Below are 20,764 nucleotides of genomic sequence, written 5' to 3'. Positions count from 1 at the left end.
TCTGTGTGTTAGCATCAGTGTTATTACTCAGTGAGCCAGCTCTGGCAGCGCACTTTATGTCACAGCATTTGAGGTCCTGCAAATAAGCATTTGACTAACTGTTGAGCCAGAAAGATTTCCCTTACTGAACCATAAAAATGCATAGTCACAAGGTTTATGCTTCAATTAAGATTAAATAGCTACTTAACTACCAAAACTAGTAAGAAGAAACTTGTTCCGAAACTCCAGTTGTAACTTCAGAACATATATTTTATTTTAGAAATCAGCAAGAAATTTTATTTGTTTTGATAGAGCAAGTATCACTTCCAGAAGAAGACAGAGAGTCTGAAGACAGGTCACCAAGCAAGTTGTCAATACGAGACCGACGACGACCGAAAGAGCGGAGACGAGCCACTGGCATCTCTTATTGGGGCGAGGATGTAAGTGTTCATTCGGCTTTGTAGTCCCTGATTATTTCTTGTGTACCTGTATTCAGTCTTACATTTCTACAAAATAACACTGCTCTATTTTCTGTATGTTCTAATGCCCTCTTTTTTAATGCGTTAAAAATAGAGTTCATTTCTGTGGATGTACTTCAAATCCTACTGCCTTCAAAGCAGTCCACGTGTTCACCCCAAACAGAAAATGTCAATTTTACTAACTTTTTAGAGAAGTCTGTCTTTAGCTGTAATTAAAGTGCCTTTCATTTTGAATTATTCTGGGCATGTGCTTGCTTTCGAACCATTGGAATTAACATACATTTGACACAACCAGTTAATCCGTGTTACACTGCAGAACTGTTGGCTTTGCCTGTGCTTTTTTTTCCTTTAGCTAGTATTTTTCAAAATTTAACAAACACAATTCAGAGATGTCCATTCAGGCTTTGTGATGCCTGGACACCCATTTTGTAACAACCTTTTTTTTAATACTTTATCAAAAACCATTGTAAGATGGTCACTCTTGGTTGTGTATGCATAGGTGGGCGTCTTGGAAACGTATTTCTATTATAAAAACCTCTAACGTGGCCGCCCATGATGAATCACCTCATGTATCCTTGCTTCCTGATGATTCTGCATGCCAGATAACAATTGAGAGATCTTTAGTGGTGCCTAGGAAGACAATGGCTCAAGCATCAAGGAAGTCTCTTAGGTTACATAGAGATCTTTCCATCCTGTCTCCCCGGGCCTCAGTTGGTAGATGTGCTCCTCCGGTCTGATGACTGGTCACCCTTTGAGTCCTCCACAGTTTGTTTCAGGCCACTGTTGTGAGCATTGCAGCCCAACAAGGAGGCATCTGTATGTCAGCGATGACCACGCTTGTACACTGTTTCACATTAGAGCAGTGGCTACACATTAGTGTGCTAGAATTGTGGGCAGTCTTCTTTCTTCTGACACTTTTCTTCCATATATTCTATGAAGTGTGGTTCAGTTCCTTTCAGACAACACCGCCAACATCCATTCTATCAACATACAGGGCAGTTATGTTGAGAGGCTTTCAGTATGAAGCAGTGGGCTATGTAACAGACGTTTTCCCATTGGTGGCTCCTACAGTGAGCATTCTGAATGTGAAGATGGATTATTTCAATTACCCGGATGATTACAAATGGGATCTTCATCCTAAAGTGACCGGCATGGTTTTCTCCAACTTAGATGTCTTTACATAGATGACTTTGCCTCAATCCTAAAAAGGAAGGGCCCTCTATTCTGTGCCCTTCACTTGCGTCCGAATTGTTCCTTTCAGTATGCACAAGTTCATCTTGTTGCAGGATCTGTTCTCTGTGTTCCCTCCTATCACTCTCCTATTTAGAGTTGTTCGAAGGTGTGAGAAGATCTTGCACAACTGGTACTAAACACTGAACATTAGGCCACCACTTGATTTTCTATTCATACATTTATAAAACATAAATCTCTCACAGCTTAGGCACGCAGTGAATAATACTTTGCTGAACTGTGTTGCATGACTTCCCCAGTTAATTGGCATTATTCATTGAGGGTGAGGAAGTATTGCTTCGGGTCTGACTCATAAGGTGAGGAATTTGTGGGACTATCTCTGCTGTGATTATCTGATAGAGCCTTCTTGCTGTGGATTCCTTTCCTTAGAATATTCCCCAGACGTCAGACTGTATCCGCAAGGTTTTCGAGCAGTACCCCTGCCAGCCAGTAGGTGGTGGTGTTTGGCTCAGCGCCGTCCGCACCAGAAGTGATATGCGCTGTACCTAAATAGGCGTCTCCCTGGCACACTGATGTCAGTTGTTTCCTTTCTGCGCCTCATAGCTCTTATGCGTGAAGAGCTACCCTCAGCTTTTTTTTGACTGGCTTTTTTCTTGACTTTTGTCAGTCCACCACCCCCTCACCCTTCCCCTTTTCTTCTTTTGATAGATTTTGCTCTTGTGTGATAAGGATGCCCCCAAAGAAAGCGGCTGGTTTCATACCATGTAGTGCCTGTCACAGGCCTGCGTCTGTGACAGCCCCACTCTTGGTTTGTTTGTGGAGCTTGGAGAGCGACCACGACTCTAAGACCTGCTAGGACTGCCACGCCATGCACACAAAGACTTCGGGAGGTTGCGATCCCTCAAGCTCCCGATGTTGGATGACCCTGCAATGCTGAAAATCCCAGTCAGGCCGAAGGTCCTGGGACGATTTTCGGAGCATCACCCGGCAATCGTCATCCCACTTGAAGTTGTCGGGTAAATCCCCCAAACGCTAGACGTCAAAATGACCTTCCAGCCCCATGGGCTCAAGGAGAGGTCCCCACTGAATCCTCACCAGTGGGTTCACCCTCTGCGCCAGTTGGGCCCCATGGTTCACATGTTGGATCTGGCACGGAGTCACCAGCGAGACCGTCCTTGGTGCAGCGCTCCAGTGCTAACGCCTCACGGCAGTGCCATCCCCATCGTCATTCCTGACTTTGAGATGGAGCCAGACGGACGTGGTCTGAGACAGACTCCAACATCGACCAAGACCATCCTCTCTGGATCGGCGCTAGTGCCTTTGACAGGCCTGGAGAGAGAGAGAGAGAGAGAGAGAGAGAGAGAGAGAGAGAGAGAGAGAGAGAGAGAGAGAGAGAGAGAGAGATGAATGAGAGGGGTCTTTGGACCCTTATGGATATTACCATCCCCTGGATTATAATGAGGACAATTGAAAGTATTAACTGGCAGAGGCCAGTGGATTAGACACCTCACCTGACACTGGCTTGTTCTCGCCGCCTACCATGGCTACCAAGGAAGAGGCCTCTTTTGCTATGGTGGTGCGTAGGGCGGCTGAGGTCTTGAACTTCAGCTACCCTCAGTGGCAGTCAAGAGGAACGTCTTGACAGAGGTGTTTTAGCCATTAGTAGCTCCCTTTTAATGAAGCCCTTTCTGATGTCCTACTCGTTCTCTTGTTCTTCCAGCACAGGGGCTCCTGTGCACTGGACAATTGCCTGTCAGTATCCCCCCCAACTTCTGGGGACCCCAGTTTCCTTATCCAGCACCCCACCCCGGAGACCTTGGTGGTCCAAGCCTCACCTCTAAAGTCGACCCTGGCCCATTCCCTACCACTCCACCTTATAAGGAATCCAAGTGGCTGGATACCTTTGGCAAGAGAGTATTCTCCTCTAGGCTGCCTTTCATTAGAGTTGATGAACACCCCATGTCTTTTGGGAGGATATTTCCATATGATCTGGGATTTGGTTGCACAAGGTCGGCCTGTGGTCTCGGAGGAGGTCCTAGCCATACTGTCCCAAGCCATTGCTGACGGGAGAGACACAGCAAAGTTCACTTTATGATGTGGAATGGATACGACCAGCTTGCAGGGCAGAGGAATTTCATGGTCCGTGGCCCTGCGGGACCATGCCTGGCTCAGAACCACTGGCTTTAGAAGGGATGTTCAAGCCTGGCTGATGGACATGTCCTTTGATGGCTCTTGTCTCTTTGGAGAGAATGTGGCCGCAGCGCCAGAGCGCTTTAAGGCCAACAAAGCTATGGCTGGTTCCTTGAGTTTATCTGTTGCCCTTCATCAACCCTACTCCACCTTATGTTCCTTTCATGGCCACGGAAGGGGGTTCCAACTGCATCCATACCCTCCCAACCACCATGGCCAGCAGACTTCTCAGTCTTTGCGTGGCTGAGAATGAGACACCCACAGGCCTCATGGGTCAAGTAGACAGAGGTCGGACAAGTCCACCACCCATCCTGCAGCTCAAGTCTCCAAACCCCTTTAGTTTGCCCTTCGACTGTCATGGACATCCAGTGGGGTACAAGATATGCCATCACCTGCACCACTGGCGGTCTTTAACATCCGACCATTGGGTTTTGCAAACCATTCAAAAGGGTTAGTCCGTCCCCTTTGTGACTACCCCTCCACCCATGCCACCCACTTACGACCAGCTGATGGAGGGCCACCTCTCCTTGCTCCGTCAGGAAGTGCTGTCTGTCTTGGCCAAATGAGCCGTTGAGAGGGTGCCAGCATCAGAAGTAGATTGCAATTGCTATTCCTGCTAATTTCTGGTGCCCAAGAAGGATGGAGACCTTTGTCCTATCCCAGACATGTGACTTCTCAATCCCTTCATGAAAAAGGAGAAATTCATAATGCTTGTGCAAGTTCTGTCTGCCCTGGATCCGGTAGACTGGATGGCTGCATTGGATTTGCAGGAAGCATATTTCCACATACCCATTCTGGCTGCCCACAGGCATTACCTGCAGTTAACTGTGGGCCAAGAGCATTTTCTGTTCTGGACCTAATCAGGAACCCGAAAGGTATACACATGTAGTAAATTTGCAGGAAGATACATTATTCACTAGAAATATTAATTTGGAAGGTAAGTAACTTTTTCATTCGAAAAACCAAAAGCACTTCAATGTGAGACTGAAATAAGGACATTGGTGCATGCCAGTTTGCCTCACTACTCAGCTCCACCATGATTTTGGACCCTTTAAGAAAGTGGTGCATACTATATCCTGCGTTTTAGCACTGTAACCTTGACAGGTGAACTGGACAGTTGTAAAACAGTATTCCTCCCTACATTTGAATATGGGGAACCACTCTACTTGCTCGGTCAAAGTTTGCTTAATTATTTTTTATTGCTACTCACATTTACCTAAAAGTGTGCTGCAGACATGTACAGGATTTGCGAAACAACTATGCACCTGGCAAGAAAAAGAAATACAGTCAATTCATAAGGGATTATGAATATATGATTTTAGCTGAAAGTCTATTTCACTAGGAAAATTGAAACAGAAAAATACTTGGCCAGAGAATCCTCCCAGACAGTTAGCTCCCTGCCCAGTTTCAGCAACAATAATTCTGTGGGCCAAACTAACTTTTTGTGAGGATCTCGCTCAGTTCCTCCAGTCAGAAGTTAACAAGGTCTATAACAAATTCTCAGCCCCTGATCAAATGAGAGACCCCACTGATGACTTAGGAATTGGTTTCCCTGTCTACAATGCTACAGGAGTTCTCTTCCTTAACAACGGAACAAGTAATAAGAATAATTGAAACAACCAAATTGTGTGCCCCCCTCCTATCCCTGCTTACCTAATACAAATAATGAGCACCTGAAACAGTAGCCAGTTCCCTCACAATGCCTCTAAACTTGCATGTTTAAAACAGTATACTTCCTTAAATTGTGGAAAAGGCACTATACTACCCATACTAAAAGAAATCTCACTCTGAACCTGTTTGAGGTTGGTAGCTATCACCCAATTTCAGACTACCATTCCCAGCTAAACTAGCAGAAATAACCATGAATTTGGAATTTTTTCCCTGTGTAGATATCAATAATATTCTTGATTCTGAACAATTCGGGTTTCGATCTAATCATTAACCCCTTAGCTGCTGGGCCTTTTCCCCCCCAGTGCTGAGCCCTTTTTTGGCTATTTGGGGTAGTTCGCGCTTAGGGCTTCATAACTTTTTGTCCACATAAGCTAACCACGCCAAATTTGCGTCCTTTTTTTCCAACATCCTAGGGATTCTAATGGTACCCAGAGTTTGTGGTTTACCCTGGAGGAGACCAAGAAAATAGCCAAAATACAGTGAAAATTTAGTTTTTTCCAAAAAAATGGGAAAAAAGGGCCGCCGAAGAAGGCTTGTGGTTTTTTCCCTGAAAATGCCATCAACAAAGGGTTTCTGGTGCTGAAATCACTATCTCCCCACCTTTCAGGAACGGGCAGACTTGAATCAGAAAACCACATTTTCCAACACAAATTTGGCATTTTACTGGGACATACCCCATTTTTACTATTTTTGGTGCTTTCAACCTCCTTCCAGTTAGTGACAGGAATGGGTGTGAAACCAATGCTGGATCCCGGAAAGCTAAACATTTCTGAAAACTAGACAAAATTCTGAATTCAGCAAGGGGTCATTTGTGTACAAGGTTTTCCTACAGAAAATAACAGCTGAAATAAAAAAATATTGAAATTGAGCTGAAAACAACAGCCATTTTTCTTTATGTTTTACTCTGTAACTTTTTCCTGCGATGTCAGATTTCTGAAAGCAATATACCGTTTTGTCTGCTGGACTCTTCTGGTTGCGGGGATATAAAGGGCTTATAGGTTCATCAAGAACCCTAGGTACCCAGAGCCAATAAATGAGGTGCACCCTGCAGTTGGTTTTCATTCTATACTGGGTATACAGCAATTCATTTGCTGAAATATGAGGAGTGAAAAAGAGGTATCAAGAAAACCTTTGCATTTCCAAAATGGGATCAAGATAAGGTTTTGAGGAGCAGTGGTTATTTGCACATCTTTGAATTCCGAGGTGCCCATACTAGCATGTGAATTGCAGGGCATTTCTCAAATAGACGTCTTTTTTACACACTCTCTTATATTTGGAAGGAAAAAATGTAGAGAAAGATAAGGGGCAATAACACTTGTTTTGCTATTCTATGTTCCCCCAAGTCTCCCGAAAAAAATGATACCTCACTTGTGTGGGTAGGCCTAGCGCCCGCGACAGGAAATGCCCCAAAACACAACGTGGACACATCCCATTTTTTCACAAAATACAGAGCTGTTTTTTTGCAAAGTGCCTACCTGTGGATTATGGCCTCTAGCTCAGCCGGCACCTCGGGAAACCTACCAAACCTGTACATTTTTGAAAACTAGAGACCTAGGGGAATCCAAGATGGGGTGACTCGCGGGGCTCTGACCAGGTTCTGTTACCCAGAATCCTTTGCAAACCTCAAAAAGTGGCTAAAAAAACAAGTTTTCCTCACATTTCGGTGACAGAAAGTTCTGGAATCTGAGAGGAGCCTCAAATTTCCTTCCACCCAGCGTCCCCCCAAGTCTCCCGATAAAAATGATACCTCACTTGTGTGGGTAGGCCTAGCGCCCGCGACAAGAAATGCCCCAAAACACAACGTGGACACATCACAGAAAACAGAGCTGTTTTTTGCAAAGTGCCTACCTGTAGATTTTGGCCTCTAGCTCAGCCGGCACCTCGGGAAACCTACCAAACCTGTACATTTTTGAAAACTAGAAACCTAGGGGAATCCAAGATGGGGTGACTCGCGGGGCTCTGACCAGGTTCTGTTACCCAGAATCCTTTGCAAACCTCAAAAAGTGGCTAAAAAAACAAGTTTTCCTCACATTTCGGTGACAGAAAGTTCTGGAATCTGAGAGGAGCCTCAAATTTCCTTCCACCCAGCGTCCCCCCAAGTCTCCCGATAAAAATGATACCTCACTTGTGTGGGTAGGCCTAGCGCCCGCGACAAGAAATGCCCCAAAACACAACGTGGACACATCACAGAAAACAGAGCTGTTTTTTGCAAAGTGCCTACCTGTAGATTTTGGCCTCTAGCTCAGCCGGCACCTAGGGAAACCTACCAAACCTGTACATTTTTGAAAACTAGAAACCTAGGGGAATCCAAGATGGGGTGACTCGCGGGGCTCTGACCAGGTTCTGTTACCCAGAATCCTTTGCAAACCTCAAAAAGTGGCTAAAAAAACAAGTTTTCCTCACATTTCGGTGACAGAAAGTTCTGGAATCGGAGAGGAGCCTCAAATTTCCTTCCACCCAGCGTCCCCCCAAGTCTCCCGATAAAAATGATACCTCACTTGTGTGGGTAGGCCTAGCGCACGCGACAGGAAATGCCCCAAAACACAACGTGGACACATCACAGAAAACAGAGCTGTTTTTTGCAAAGTGCCTACCTGTAGATTTTGGCCTCTAGCTCAGCCGGCACCTAGGGAAACCTACCAAACCTGTGCATTTCTGAAAACTAGAGACCTAGGGGAATCCAAGGAGGGGTGACTTGCGGGGCTCGGACCAGGTTCTGTTACCCAGAATCCTTTGCAAACCTCAAAAAGTGGCTAAAAAAACAAGTTTTCCTCACATTTCGGTGACAGAAAGTTCTGGAATCTGAGAGGAGCCACAAATTTCCTTCCACCCAGCGTTCCCCCAAGCCTCCCGATAAAAATGATACCTCACTTGTGTGGTTAGGCCTGGTGCCTGCGACAGGAATAGATCACACAACGGTCAATGTTGGTCCTTACGTGAGGCAGCTGTTGACCCTGGGGTGATCCATTCCTGACACAGACACTAGGTGTAGGCACTCAAGTGGGGTAGTGTTTTTATCAGGACTGGTGAGGAGTCACTGGGTGGTAGGAATATTGTGGATCCCAGCATATTCCTGTAGTTTGTGTGACAGAAATGCGAGAAAAAATTAGCTTTTTTCAACATTTCAGCTTTGCAGGGTATTCTGGGTAAGAAAACTTTGGGGAAGCCACACAAGTCACACCTCTGTGGACTCCCCCGAATGTCTAGTTTCCAGAAATGTTCGGGTTTAGTGTGTTTCTCTATATGGCCACTGAATCCAGGACCAAAAACACAGGTGCCTGCCTTACAAAACCAGTTTGTTTTGCCATGGATAATTTTGATGTCTCCACAATATGATTTGGGTGGTGGAATTTGGGGCTGAACTAAATTGGGGAGCTCCCAAGAGAGCACTCTCTCTCTGCTTGCCGCCGCATTCACCTGCTCTCTAGGTTGACCTAACCCACTATTACCCAGTTGCACAAACAGCTTGCGAAGGGACAGCAGGACTGTCCTCATCACCCCCCTCATAATGTACTGGAAGAGGAGTTATCGAATGGGACTCCTCTGACTGAAAAATCACTCCCAGAGTCTGCGCCACCGAGTGTAGGCAGCAGTCATCCATCAAGATGCCATCTCTGCTATTGGCTAAACTGTTGCTCTAAAACACTAGCCTACGTAGACAGTCACAAAATCGATGGTGTGTGAGATACGTGCAACAGTAGAGGCCACCTTACCTGCGCTTCTTCCCTCAATCAGCACGTACTTTCAAGACACTCAAAAAACACCTTGTCACATACCATTCGTCACAGTCTTTAGCACCTCCTGCGCCCAGTCCAACAATCATTATTGGTGCTCCCACTCCCTCCTCCTCGGATTCCCTCATTACCACCCAGCAAAAGTGCCCTTCATCTCTCCATAGACTTTGCTAATGTACTCAGCTATTTACATAAAATACAGATTTGCTCTTTGCAGTAGGCATATAAACCTTCTGCGCTTCTTTATGGCACTAAAACTGCCACTAGACAAGTCGGACCCTTTTCCCCCCAGGGAAACCACACACATATTGACAAAAGTGATATATATATGACAGCCAATCACCTGAAACTCAACTCAAGCAAAACCGAAATAATCCTCTTTGGCCCACACAAAAACACGTGGGACCCCTCATGGTGGCCCACCACGCTAGGCCCTGCACCCACCCCCGCCAACCACGCACGCAACCTCAGCATCATCCTAGACTCCTCCCTCTCGATGACCCAACAAATCAACGCTCTCACCTCCTCATGCTTCAACACACTCCGTATACTGAAAAACATTCAAATGGATCCCCACAGAGACCAGAAAAACTGTCACTCACGCACACATCAGCAGCAGGCTTGATTACGGAAACGCCCTCTACGCCGGCACCACTCTAAAACTCAAGCGCAAACTACACGCATCTAGAACTCAGCAGCACGACTCATCCTCGACCTCCGCCGACACGAACACATCTCTCCACACCTCAAATCCCTCCACTGGCTCCCCATTGACAAAAGGATCACCTTCAAGATCCTCATCCTCGCACACAAATCACTCCACAACACAGGCCCTGCCTACCTCAACGAGAGTCACCTTCCACACCCCCACACGAAACGTCCGCTCAGCTGACCTCTCTCTCGCCTCTGTCCCCCGCATCAAACACACCACCACCGGGGGCAGATCCTTCTCCTACCTTGCACCCAAAACCTGGAACGCCCTCACAACCCACCTTCGCAAGACCCAAAACCTACTTCTTTTCAGGAAGGGCCTCAAAACCTGGCTTTTCGAACAGTGAACCTCCCAGCCCCTTTCCCTCCCCCCGCCCCCCCCCAAGCGCCTTGAGACCCTCACAGGTGAGTAGCACACTTTATAAATCTCTTTGGTATATATAGATCTACCTCTATATATATATATATATCTATGTACATAGATATATCTATAGATATATCCATGTACATAGATATATCTATCTACATAGATATATAAATATAGATCTATATATAGATCTATTTTTTTAGTTGTTGTATGGTTTCCTTGGGGGCCAAAATGGCCCCCAGGGAAACCCTACAACATCTAAAAAAAAAATTGCCCCCACAGGGGGTCACCCTGCCCACGGGCGACCCCCTGTCATTTTTTTTTTTTTATTATTTAAAAAAAAAAAAAAAAATCCCCTGGGGGGGGGGGGGGCGATCGCACCTACCTTTTTTTTTTTTATTAATTATGCCCCCGGGGGGGGGGGCGGCCCGTTTTCCGAGGGGGCCGCCCCCCCAAAGTGAAATCCCTGGCGTCTAGTGGTGTTTCCTGGCCCCCGATCGCAGCTGTGCTGCGATCGGGGGCCAGGAAACACTTTGAGAAGGCCTCGTAAGAAAGGGGAGACTCTCCGATCGCGCCACCCCCCCCCCCCCCCCAGGGGGCACCTACCGTTTTTTTTTTTTTAATAATTATGCCCCCGGGGGGGGGGGGCGGCCCCCCAAAGTGAAATCCCTGGCGTCTAGTGGTGTTTCCTGGCCCCCGATCGCAGCTGTGCTGCGATCGGGGGCCAGGAAACACTTTGAGAAGGCCTCGTAAGAAAGGGGAGACTCTCCCCCTTTCTTACGAGGCCTTCTCAAACTGTTTCTGGCCCCCGATCGCAGCACAGCTGCGATCGGGGGCCAGAAACAGTTTGAGAAGGCCTCGTAAGAAAGGGGAGAGTCTCCCCTTTCTTACGAGGCCTTTTCAAAGTGTTTCCTGGCCCCCCGATCGCAGCTGTGCTGCGATCGGGGGGCCAGGAAACCTGAAAGTGTTTCCTGGCCCCCGATCGCAGCACAGCTGCGACCGGGGGGCCAGGAAACACTTTCAGGAAAGCCTCGTAAGAAAGGGGAGTGTCTCCCCTTTCTTACGAGGCCTTCCTGAAAGTGTTTCCTGGCCCCCGAGACACTCCCCTTTCTTACGAGGCCTTCCCGAACGTGAGAAAGGCCGTTTTCCCCATCAAAGCAGGAAGCGGCCGCAAGGCTGCTTCCTGCTTTGATGGGGAAAACACCTTTGCAACGGCGCGGCGCGCTGACGTCACAAAGGGGCGGGTGGGGGGGCGGGGGGAGACACGGAAGCTTCCGTGTCTCCCGGGGGGGGTTTAAAAAAAAAAAAAAATCCTCGGGTGCGACGCACCCGAGGATTTATTGATACCCTTCCTGGTGTCGGCCACTGGTCGTGACCCGCACCAGGGAGGGTGTGTGGGCGTCGGCCAGTGGCCGACGCCCGCACCTAACAGGTTAAAGAATCTCCCTTGCTTGTTGCCACAGAAGGTCTTAGAACAATTGTGGACAATGATGGCAAGGCAGCGCTCATTCTTTTAGATTTGTTGGCCGCATTCAACACTGTAAATCATTCGGTGTTGATATCCTGCCTAGAGAGTATATGGATAAAAGACTCTGCTGACTCTATTTACTTCCTTTCTTGTAATAAAAGAACAGTCAATTGCGGTAGGAGACCATTCTTCCAAACCTTTCTCACTCCCGGTGGCATACTGCAGGGCTCTTTACTGAGTCACACACTTCCTAATATTTACGTGACACCTCTAGCCAGATTAACCCGCTGTTTTGGGTTGTCTCTGGTGTTGTACATAGACACTCAGATTGTGATATCCTTTTCAAGAGGCCACACAGAGGTAGCCAGTAAATTTAGGACTATCTATTAGAAGTAGGTTGTTGGAAGAAAAACAATTGCCTCAAACTATATTCTAGTAAAATAAAGGTTCTGCTGTTAACAAATTACACATCATTTTGGTCGTCCACTTTTTTGGCCTTGTGACTCCGAACGCTCCGTCCCCCTCCAAAAGGTAATAAACCTTGGAGTAATTTTTGACGACATGCTGTTTTCAGACCAAATTGACCATGTTCTTTAGGCTTCTACACCTTGAGTATAATAAAAAGAAATCCCCTATATTCTTTGGTCCTCCAAAAAACTGTGGTGGTTGCCCTAGTCGTATCTGAAGTTGACCATTGTAACGTCCTGTATGTCAATATTCAACAAAGGTTGCTCAACAAACTGCAAGTGCTTCAGAATGTGGCTACCTGTCTTTTGTTAGGGACCCCAAAGTTTTAACACATATCTCATGCATTACCCAAACTACACTGGCTACAAGTAAAAAAGTGAATCATCTTTAAGGCCGTGTGTACTGCGCACAACGCCCTTCAAGACTGTGGCCCTAAATAGCTAAAAAAAAAAATAAAAAAAGTTCCAGCTTTATGCTCCCACAAGAACCCTTCGTTCTACCCATTCATTCAACTTAGTGGTACCAAAAATCAAAAAAGCGACCAGGGGAGGAAGAGGTTTTATCTTCTCCACTGCACAATTATGAAATAGGCTACTTATCTACCTGAAAACCCAAAATAACTTGCCTGTCTTTCAGAAATCCCTTAAAACTTGGCTGTCTTCAATCATATAGTTGCAGTGATATTCCAGTTAGCTCCACTAGGTTTTTGTTTACTGTAGCCCAATGCCCGCTCCGATTTTGCCAGTTCCAAGACGCCTACGAGCATATGCACGCTCTATAAGTTTTCATTAATTTGTTCTTCATTCACTTGACATGACACTGAAACAGTGTCTCGTGTTTAACTGCACCTCCACACACCTACTATCTCGGAGGTGGTGTATCTAAAATACTCCTGAGATTTCCTATAAATCCACTAAGGTAAGTATACAGTGAAATGTAGGATTAGTTGTGGTTCTGGTTACACTTATGGTTGGGGTGAGGGGCAGGGGTTGAATAGTGTTAGCTTAAGGGATAGGCTTAACAATAAGCATTAGAGATTGGTTTAGGGTGTAAAGCTTAGGGTTGTCTTTAGAGCTGTGGTTGGTTTAATGGTTATGGTTGGCTTTACAGGGTAGAAAACAGGGGTAGAAAACAGCGTATGTGTGGGAGATTAGGTTTAGTGCTGGAGTTAGGTTTAGAGTTATTATTGAACTAGGCTAGGCCTTTGAGCAAAGTTTAATATTCTGTTTAGGTTTAAGGGGCAGCTTTAATGATAGGTTTTGTTTTGGGGTGGATGTCAGATAAAGTACAACTTAACCTATAACTGCAGTGGCTCTGGTGTAGGGGAGGGTTTAAATGGCAAACCTTGACACGGAACCTTCCATCTCATGTATGGTCCTGCTGGGAAAACGGTGTACATTCAGTAGTCCAATAGCCATTTCCTCCTTACGCTACCAGGGCACTGTCTTCCGGTGAATATTATAGAAATTTATCAGTGTATCTTAAAATATGAATGTTTTTTTTCCTCCGTCTTCCTACTGTTTTTGGGTTGACTGCTTAATTTATGTTTCCATGATCATTTGTTTTAAATCACTGGGTGAATTCTTTGGGATGCTACCAAGCCCAATTAACAATTAAGATTCTGCCCATTTGTATTATGTGCTTTTACAGTAGTTGTTCATTATTACAAATCTGGTTTTAGTTATTCTTGACATTTTGTGTTTTTTATTGCAGCCATTTTTACATGTGCCTCTCTCCTTAAGCTCACTTTATCCTGTGTAGTCAAGGTTTGTAAACCTGGGCAGACACCTTCCATGGTGCAAAAACGTGCCTACAACTACTGGTGGGAGACAAGTGAATTCCTATTTACTATTATGTTCATCACCACCGTGGAGTCTCTTTACATTTTGTCACCATCTCAATTGTATCGTATCCCTAGGTAAATACCATGCCAGATGATATCTCTCCCCAGTAGAATGTGCCTATCCATACAGGCCCTCACATATTCCTTGCTAAGGAAGCTGCATGCATCTGCACATATGATAGCCATATAGAGGCAGTCACAGGGTTGTATGCTGTGCACCATCTACGTGTCATTGTTTCATGTGAGTTTTATAGGAGCAAGACAGCTTGGGATATTTGAGCTAATGATATAAGACTTTAAGCCATGTGGCCATGTGTAAGAAGCATCTGGTAGTCATTTGGGTATCTACAAGTCTGGTATCGCAGGATGAAAACTGCAGTATTAGGGGTTGTACGTTAATCGATATCAGTGATCAATAACAAACTTGTGCATGTAAGTAGCTAGTGTCTGATTGGTGTACTTCTTTGTCTCACTCACAGGAGGAGCCAAACGGTGCTGAGGAGGTAAAGGAGTTACGGGTAGGTTCTGAGGTTTTGTCTAACACCTTTGCAAATGTCTACAACTTTACATTTTCGATGGAAGATCCTGAACATTTTTTATGTCAGTGTATGGTTGTATGTGACACTGAGCTTGTGAGAGTTGTGATAAATTTTGAACATTACTGTAACAAAACCAACACACTAACTAGGCAATATAATCATTATACTTAGTTCTAATTATTTAGTAAGGTAAATTACAGCAGCTCCAAACCTGAATGTGTTGGCACTTTAATAGGCGAGGATCTGGTAATTGTTTCTTCACTGCACTGAGCGGTTCTGAATATACAGTACATGGTTAATGCCCACATTTGAATTGTCCATAATGGTAAATGTGTAAGACTGCTTACTCTCACACTGTATGTTGTCCTGTCAGGAATTTCATCGGAAGGGAACAACTGTTAGAATTTTGTCTTTGTTGGTCTTTATATGAAAAACATCTTGTTTAATGTAAAAGTAAAATGCACATGTTTTAGAAAAACGTCTTATTACTTCTTAGTAGAAGGTTCACTAGCATCATAGCCACATGACGAATATGGTGTTTTCTAAAATAAAAGCTTTCAGTTCTAAATGGGAGATTTTTAGCTATGTCATTCCTTATTGTACCAGAGACATGCTCACATGAACATACAGATGCAGGCGCCTGTTGACACAGGCACACATGTAGACACACTTCCTTTATTTATGGACACACTTTTGCTGTCTGGCACGTGCGTACAGTAGCTCCACCTTGTGGTCTTGAAATATCAGGCATTTAATAAATCATTTGCCACGTTTCATGTTGTTCGAATATCCCGGTCACTAGTCAGTAGGTGGACAGGGATTAAAAAGAGGTCAAAGCAGGACTCAATGAAGATATAGTCCGACCTCATAAAGCTCATATTGCTACACTACTAATCTCAGTAAAGTTTGATAAAATATTTTTTTTCTATCTTGTATACAAATAGCAAGAACAGTGGCCATTATTGTGTTGTTGAATGTTGTCATTACAATCTGTCTTGCATTGACAGTGGTGTCTCTCAGTGTCTTACAGCACAAGGGGTGTTAGGTATTTGGAAGACCAAAGTACCTATACGAACCCGAGTAATGAGATACTTCCAAGAGCTAATCTGAGTAGGTTACTAGGCTGAAGTGGGACAAACGAGGACCAGTTTGTTATTCAATTTACCATGTAAATTATGCCCATCCATAAACAGTTAATATACGGTTCCAGGAACAATCTACAAAGGATGCATAGTTCTCCCAGCAGATGACCCCATCTCACACCAAGTGTACCCTTCTCAAATATGATACACAGACCCTTGACCATGTCACCATTCTACCACAAAAGACAAAATGGGAAACCTCTCCCTTCTTCACAGAGTAGTAGAACATGTCTTCCTTCTTCACAGAAAAGGTGTGTGTGGTGGTAATAAGAATTTTATTGTATGATAAATCAAACTCTTTACAAAGGGAGATATTCCCTGATAAGAGAAAATGTACAAAAACTCATAAATATCTAATTAACAAGACAGCACCTACATTCTGTACAGTAAGGGAAATTATAGTTGTAAAACGAAAAAGATAAAAAGCAGAACAAGAGTAATAGTGCAAATCAGCAGCATATGATTGTTTTTCTAATAAAGGAAAACGGGGTACATCAAGTGAGCAACATTACGTTAAAATAACTTGTAAAAAAAATCCTGATTATGGCCACTACCCAACAGTCGCCTAACTGCTTCAGAGAGACCATTAACAAGACAAAATATAATTTTAAAACAAGAGAAATAAAAAGCTGAGCGAGAATAGTGCCAATCGTCAGCCTATGGTTATTGTCCTAATAAAGAAAAAAAAAAAACTAACGCAAGAAAGGCAGATCAAAACTATCAAAGGGCCGGTAAAAATAAGGGCTGTCCTAAGTCTAGCCAGTTTTAATGCTATCTTTCAACAGGTTTCGCAATTGATGAGTTAACTTTCCAAATTTGTCTAGGTCAGATGGTTCTTTCAATTTAAAGACCAAGTTCCTGGCTTGGACTCAGGTTCTTATACAATGTCTTAAAAAAAGAGGTTTCAGCAAAGTGGGATGTGCATTCCTCAAAGCCAGGTAGCAGCAGAGTAGATGGTTAAACAATTCGGGTTTGCAACCACATAGGTTGCGCCTGGTGATCATGGAAAGGGAGTGCCATTTTAGGTTCATCTCTTCAAAGTTAAGGGCCATCAACCTTGCAGCCATGATTTGGGAGAACCAGTCTTTACTGATTGCAGACTTTAGATACAGCTGCTTAAACAGCAGATAGGCGTTTTATGCCATAAGATGGCACCACAACTGCTACCACTTGTGCGCTGTTCAGTTTGGCCAAACTGTAATTGAGAGGAGTCTTATCTGCTTTTTCAGAACTGTTTTAAAAGCTGTTAGTGAAATGATCAGCTATCTAAAACTGTCTGATCAATTTGTAGAGAATAATGGTCTGTGATTAGAAAGTGTGACCAAGGTTTAGGTTTTAGATTAAAAATAGGGCAAATTACTGATTTCAGAGTATTAGGCCCCACCTTGGCTACTCTGTAGTAATATTTTAAGAAGACGCCCATGTGGGCCCACTCCTGGATTTCTAGACCAAGTTCCACTTTTTCCAGGTAGCCTCTGATGTATTGTGGTAGCTTGAACACTCTTATAAGCTTTGACTTGTAATTGCTCCACAGGTTAAATTAGCTGCCCTGGGAAGGGTTTGTGGCCATAATTTACATAATTTAGCTCTGGCAAGAGATTAGCTCTGAGCACACATTGAATGGGAACCGAGGAGGGGCTCTCTATCATGTTGTTAAGATCGTATACTCTTGTAGCTAACAATTCAGCCTTGGCTTTGAGATGGCAGAGGTGGACTTTGGCACTCCCTGTCACTGTAAGCCACACACCTAAGTAGTTGTAAAATTTTACCACTGTGAACTGTAGAGGCCCCAAATTCCAATAATGGCAAGATCATTTTGGTGTCTTCCCAAAGGTTGCTACTTTTGTCTTTGAGGCATTCACCTTCATCTTATTTGCCTCGTTATATTTGTGGAGAGCATATAATGCTTTTAGGAGTCAAATTCTGGAGTGATCTAACAGGACAATATTGTCTTTCTACTGAAGCAGTGTAACTATAAAGTTTCCGATTTTTGGGGTAATGAAATTATCACATTTTAAGGCTAAGGACATGTCTGCTGTATACAAATTTAAAAAACATAAAAGTGGGGCAAGAACACAGCTATGCTTCAGGCCGTTGTCCGTAGGGATCTTCCTACTTAATGCTGTTGTGAAGAGCTTAACCCTTACCCAAGTTGCTGTTTAAAGTAAGACTTTGGATCTCAGCAAGTTACTTGGGATGCCTCTGCCTTGGGGTTTCCTCCAAAGCTGACTTATGTCCACAGAGTCACGTGCAGCAGAGTAATCCACTAAACAAGCATGTAGGGGGAAATCTTCTTGCTAGAGGCCTGTTTATTAAATAAGAAAGGGCCACAGTGTTGTCTGTAGTCTCAGAATTTGCCCTGAAGCCTGTTTGGTTAATAAGAGTTATACTGTTGGTTTGCACCTGGCTTTCTAGCACTCTTAACCAAGCAGACGCGAAAACCTTAGCCTCAGTATCAAGGAGGGCAACGAGGCAATACTTGGCCAGATCCTATCTGTCCCCTTTCTTATAAATTGGGTGTAAAATAGAGCCCCTCCAGCTGTTCGAGATCACTTGAGTCAGCAGGCAAATGCTATACAGTGTCAAGAGTGTGGCTGACCACAATTCGATGTCGTCCTTAAACACTTGTGCAGGTATAGCTTTAGGCCCCAAAGCACCTCTAAACCCTGATGTTTTGCAAAAGATTCGAGACATCCCTGGTCGTGGGAGAAAGCTCATATAGTTGTTGCATTTCTTTTGTGCAGACTTGATTCCAGAAAGAGACGGGGGAGCAGTGTTGATTACATCTCGTTGATTGAGGCCCACTTGGCTTATCTTGTTTTTAATAAACCTCCACAGGTCTGCCTGATAATGCTTGCTCAGGAGAGAGAAGATATATACCCACACTTTTTTCAGCCTGTGTACATTTAAAAGACCAGGACAATTTTTTATGTTGTTTCAATAAGACTTGCAGGTTAGCCAGGCATTCAGATTTGAGCAACAGATTTTAAGTTTTGCTGCACAATTTCTACAGCTTTCGGGTGTTCTGCTTGTTGTCCCTTATTGAGTGTGAGTGGAGACCGCATGCTTGAAAGAAGAATAGGACCCAGAATGTGAAGATCATCGTTGGTTATTTCTAGCAAGTTGCTCAATCAGTTTTCACCCGTCTGAAGTGGGAGGGAGGAGCCCCTAATCAATTTCCACGTTTCTATCTTTTTCAAGAAAATTGCCCCCCATTTGACGTATTACCTGTAGGTTTTCATCTCCTTTTGAAGTCCCAAGAGTCAGCCTGATATCCAAGGACCTTGGGCGCATGCTCAGCTCAATACGAAGTGGTAGGTGGTCACTCCTCTTCAGATGCTTGAAGAGGTCAGGCAAAGGAAAGATGTAATCCAAAGTACTTTTCCCCTGGAAAGTACTTGGATAATTTAGCTCCAGAGAGCTCTCTTCAGACTTATATTGGATGGAAGCGAGCCATGCCTGGCAAAGAAGCGTTGCAGCAGCTTGGTTGATGAGCATGCTGGATGGAGGTTGTCCGCTCCCACTCCAAGGAACTTGAGATTGAAGTTGCCACAGATAACTGCAATAACCAACATGGTCACATAGCACTACCTCTAGAGTTTTGACTAAGCTGTGCATTTTCTCAAGCCTCCCGGCACCAAAATGTTTGAAATAAAGATTGATTAATAGGATTCTTACTGAGATATCTTTGTGTCTATGTCCTTCAAACTTTGACTGCAGCATGTCGTCCTGGGTTACAGTTATTACTTTCAAGTCCAAGTAAATGTTGAAATATGTTCAGAGGCCACCAGATGCCCTTCCAAAGATCTATTTTTTTTTTTGTTGCTGGTTTATGCACTTCATAGAATCCAGGGATTACAAGAGGGTTCATGATCCAGGTTTCTTGAACACAAATATATCGACATTCATAAGAAGTCGTTTGGCAGAGGCGACCTTGAGAAGTCTGGACAACCCAGCGATATTCCAAGAGAGAATTTGTAAGCAACGTTTCCTTTCTGGTGCTTGTTGGCTGGGGTTAGGAGCAGTGCTGGGAACTACAGGATAAGGCAAATGGTAACCATGCCTAGTCTGGCGTGTCGTTTTCATCTGAAAATTCTGGGGCGATTCGCCTAGTTGTATCTGAAGACATTAAATAGGATTGTGATATGCGCTTTTTGTTGCTAGGCAGATTGGATTTAAAGTACCCTACTCCTTTTAAAATGCTGTATGTTTGGACTTGCAAGTTGGATGAAGCATGTTGTTTCTTCAATGGGAACGGGTGTTTTTTTTTTGGGGGGGGGGGGGCTTATTTTAGAGATAACTATGCCCCATTCCTCCAAGGCCGGCTTCTTTTCCAAAATGTGTTCAGCCAATTGAGGCATTCGAAGAGACAGTATTGTTGATTCTCTGCCAAGTCTATGCTCTAGTAGGATTCTTAAAGCAAATGTCAGAATGTCTTCTGATTTTATATTAACCGGCTTTGAAAGTGCAATAAAGAGTTGAAGCAAATTAGAGCGGTTCAAAATATCGTGGCTGCCTTCTGTTTGGTATTGTGGCATGAGAACCAGCTTGATGGGCGTTAAGTCACCAGTCTGTTCGCTGGACAGCTTGATGTGGTTTTATGCGGATATCTCTAAATTGCTCATTGTTCGGCCGCACTGCTCTATTGTTATTGATGCCCATAAATGCTGAGGCCAGCGAGGTTAGGGGCTGTGGCTCCTGGAAGTTAGCTCGAGGACTGGTAGACACAAGTGGAGCAGAATACGATGGAGTCAATGAGGTAAAAGGCTCTGGATCCTGGGGATTGACTCGAGGGCTGATAGACTCAAGCAGTGCAAGCTGGAGGATGCCAGATTGTTCACCAGGCAGGGACCGTGCTATTAAGTTGTTGTAGCTTGGTTGCGCCTGGGCTGTGCTGGGCTTTAAGGTGACAGTGTCTGTGATATGGGCCCTAACCAGAACTGACTTCAGGTCTTTTGCACTTCATGCTGGCTGGGAATCAG

At 44.5% G+C, this 20,764-nt stretch overlaps 1 protein-coding gene across 3 annotated transcripts in view; it reads left to right on the top strand.

Annotated features, from left to right (window-relative positions):
• PPP1R12B (protein phosphatase 1 regulatory subunit 12B) overlaps window positions 1-20,764 on the top strand; it is a 786,992-nt gene that overhangs the window by 500,319 nt on the left and 265,909 nt on the right. For all 3 annotated transcript variants that reach the window (XM_069238924.1, XM_069238923.1, XM_069238925.1), the window contains 2 exons: window positions 292-419; window positions 14,581-14,619. In XM_069238924.1, the coding sequence (XP_069095025.1) occupies window positions 292-419; window positions 14,581-14,619 (167 nt within the window). The remainder of the gene's footprint in view (window positions 1-291; window positions 420-14,580; window positions 14,620-20,764) is intronic.

The sequence above is a fragment of the Pleurodeles waltl genome, chromosome 6 (assembly GCF_031143425.1).
Source record: "Pleurodeles waltl isolate 20211129_DDA chromosome 6, aPleWal1.hap1.20221129, whole genome shotgun sequence".
Taxonomy (NCBI): Eukaryota; Metazoa; Chordata; class Amphibia; order Caudata; family Salamandridae; genus Pleurodeles; species Pleurodeles waltl.
Note: the sequence above shows the minus strand (reverse complement) of the source record. Positions and strands in the feature narration are given on the sequence as shown.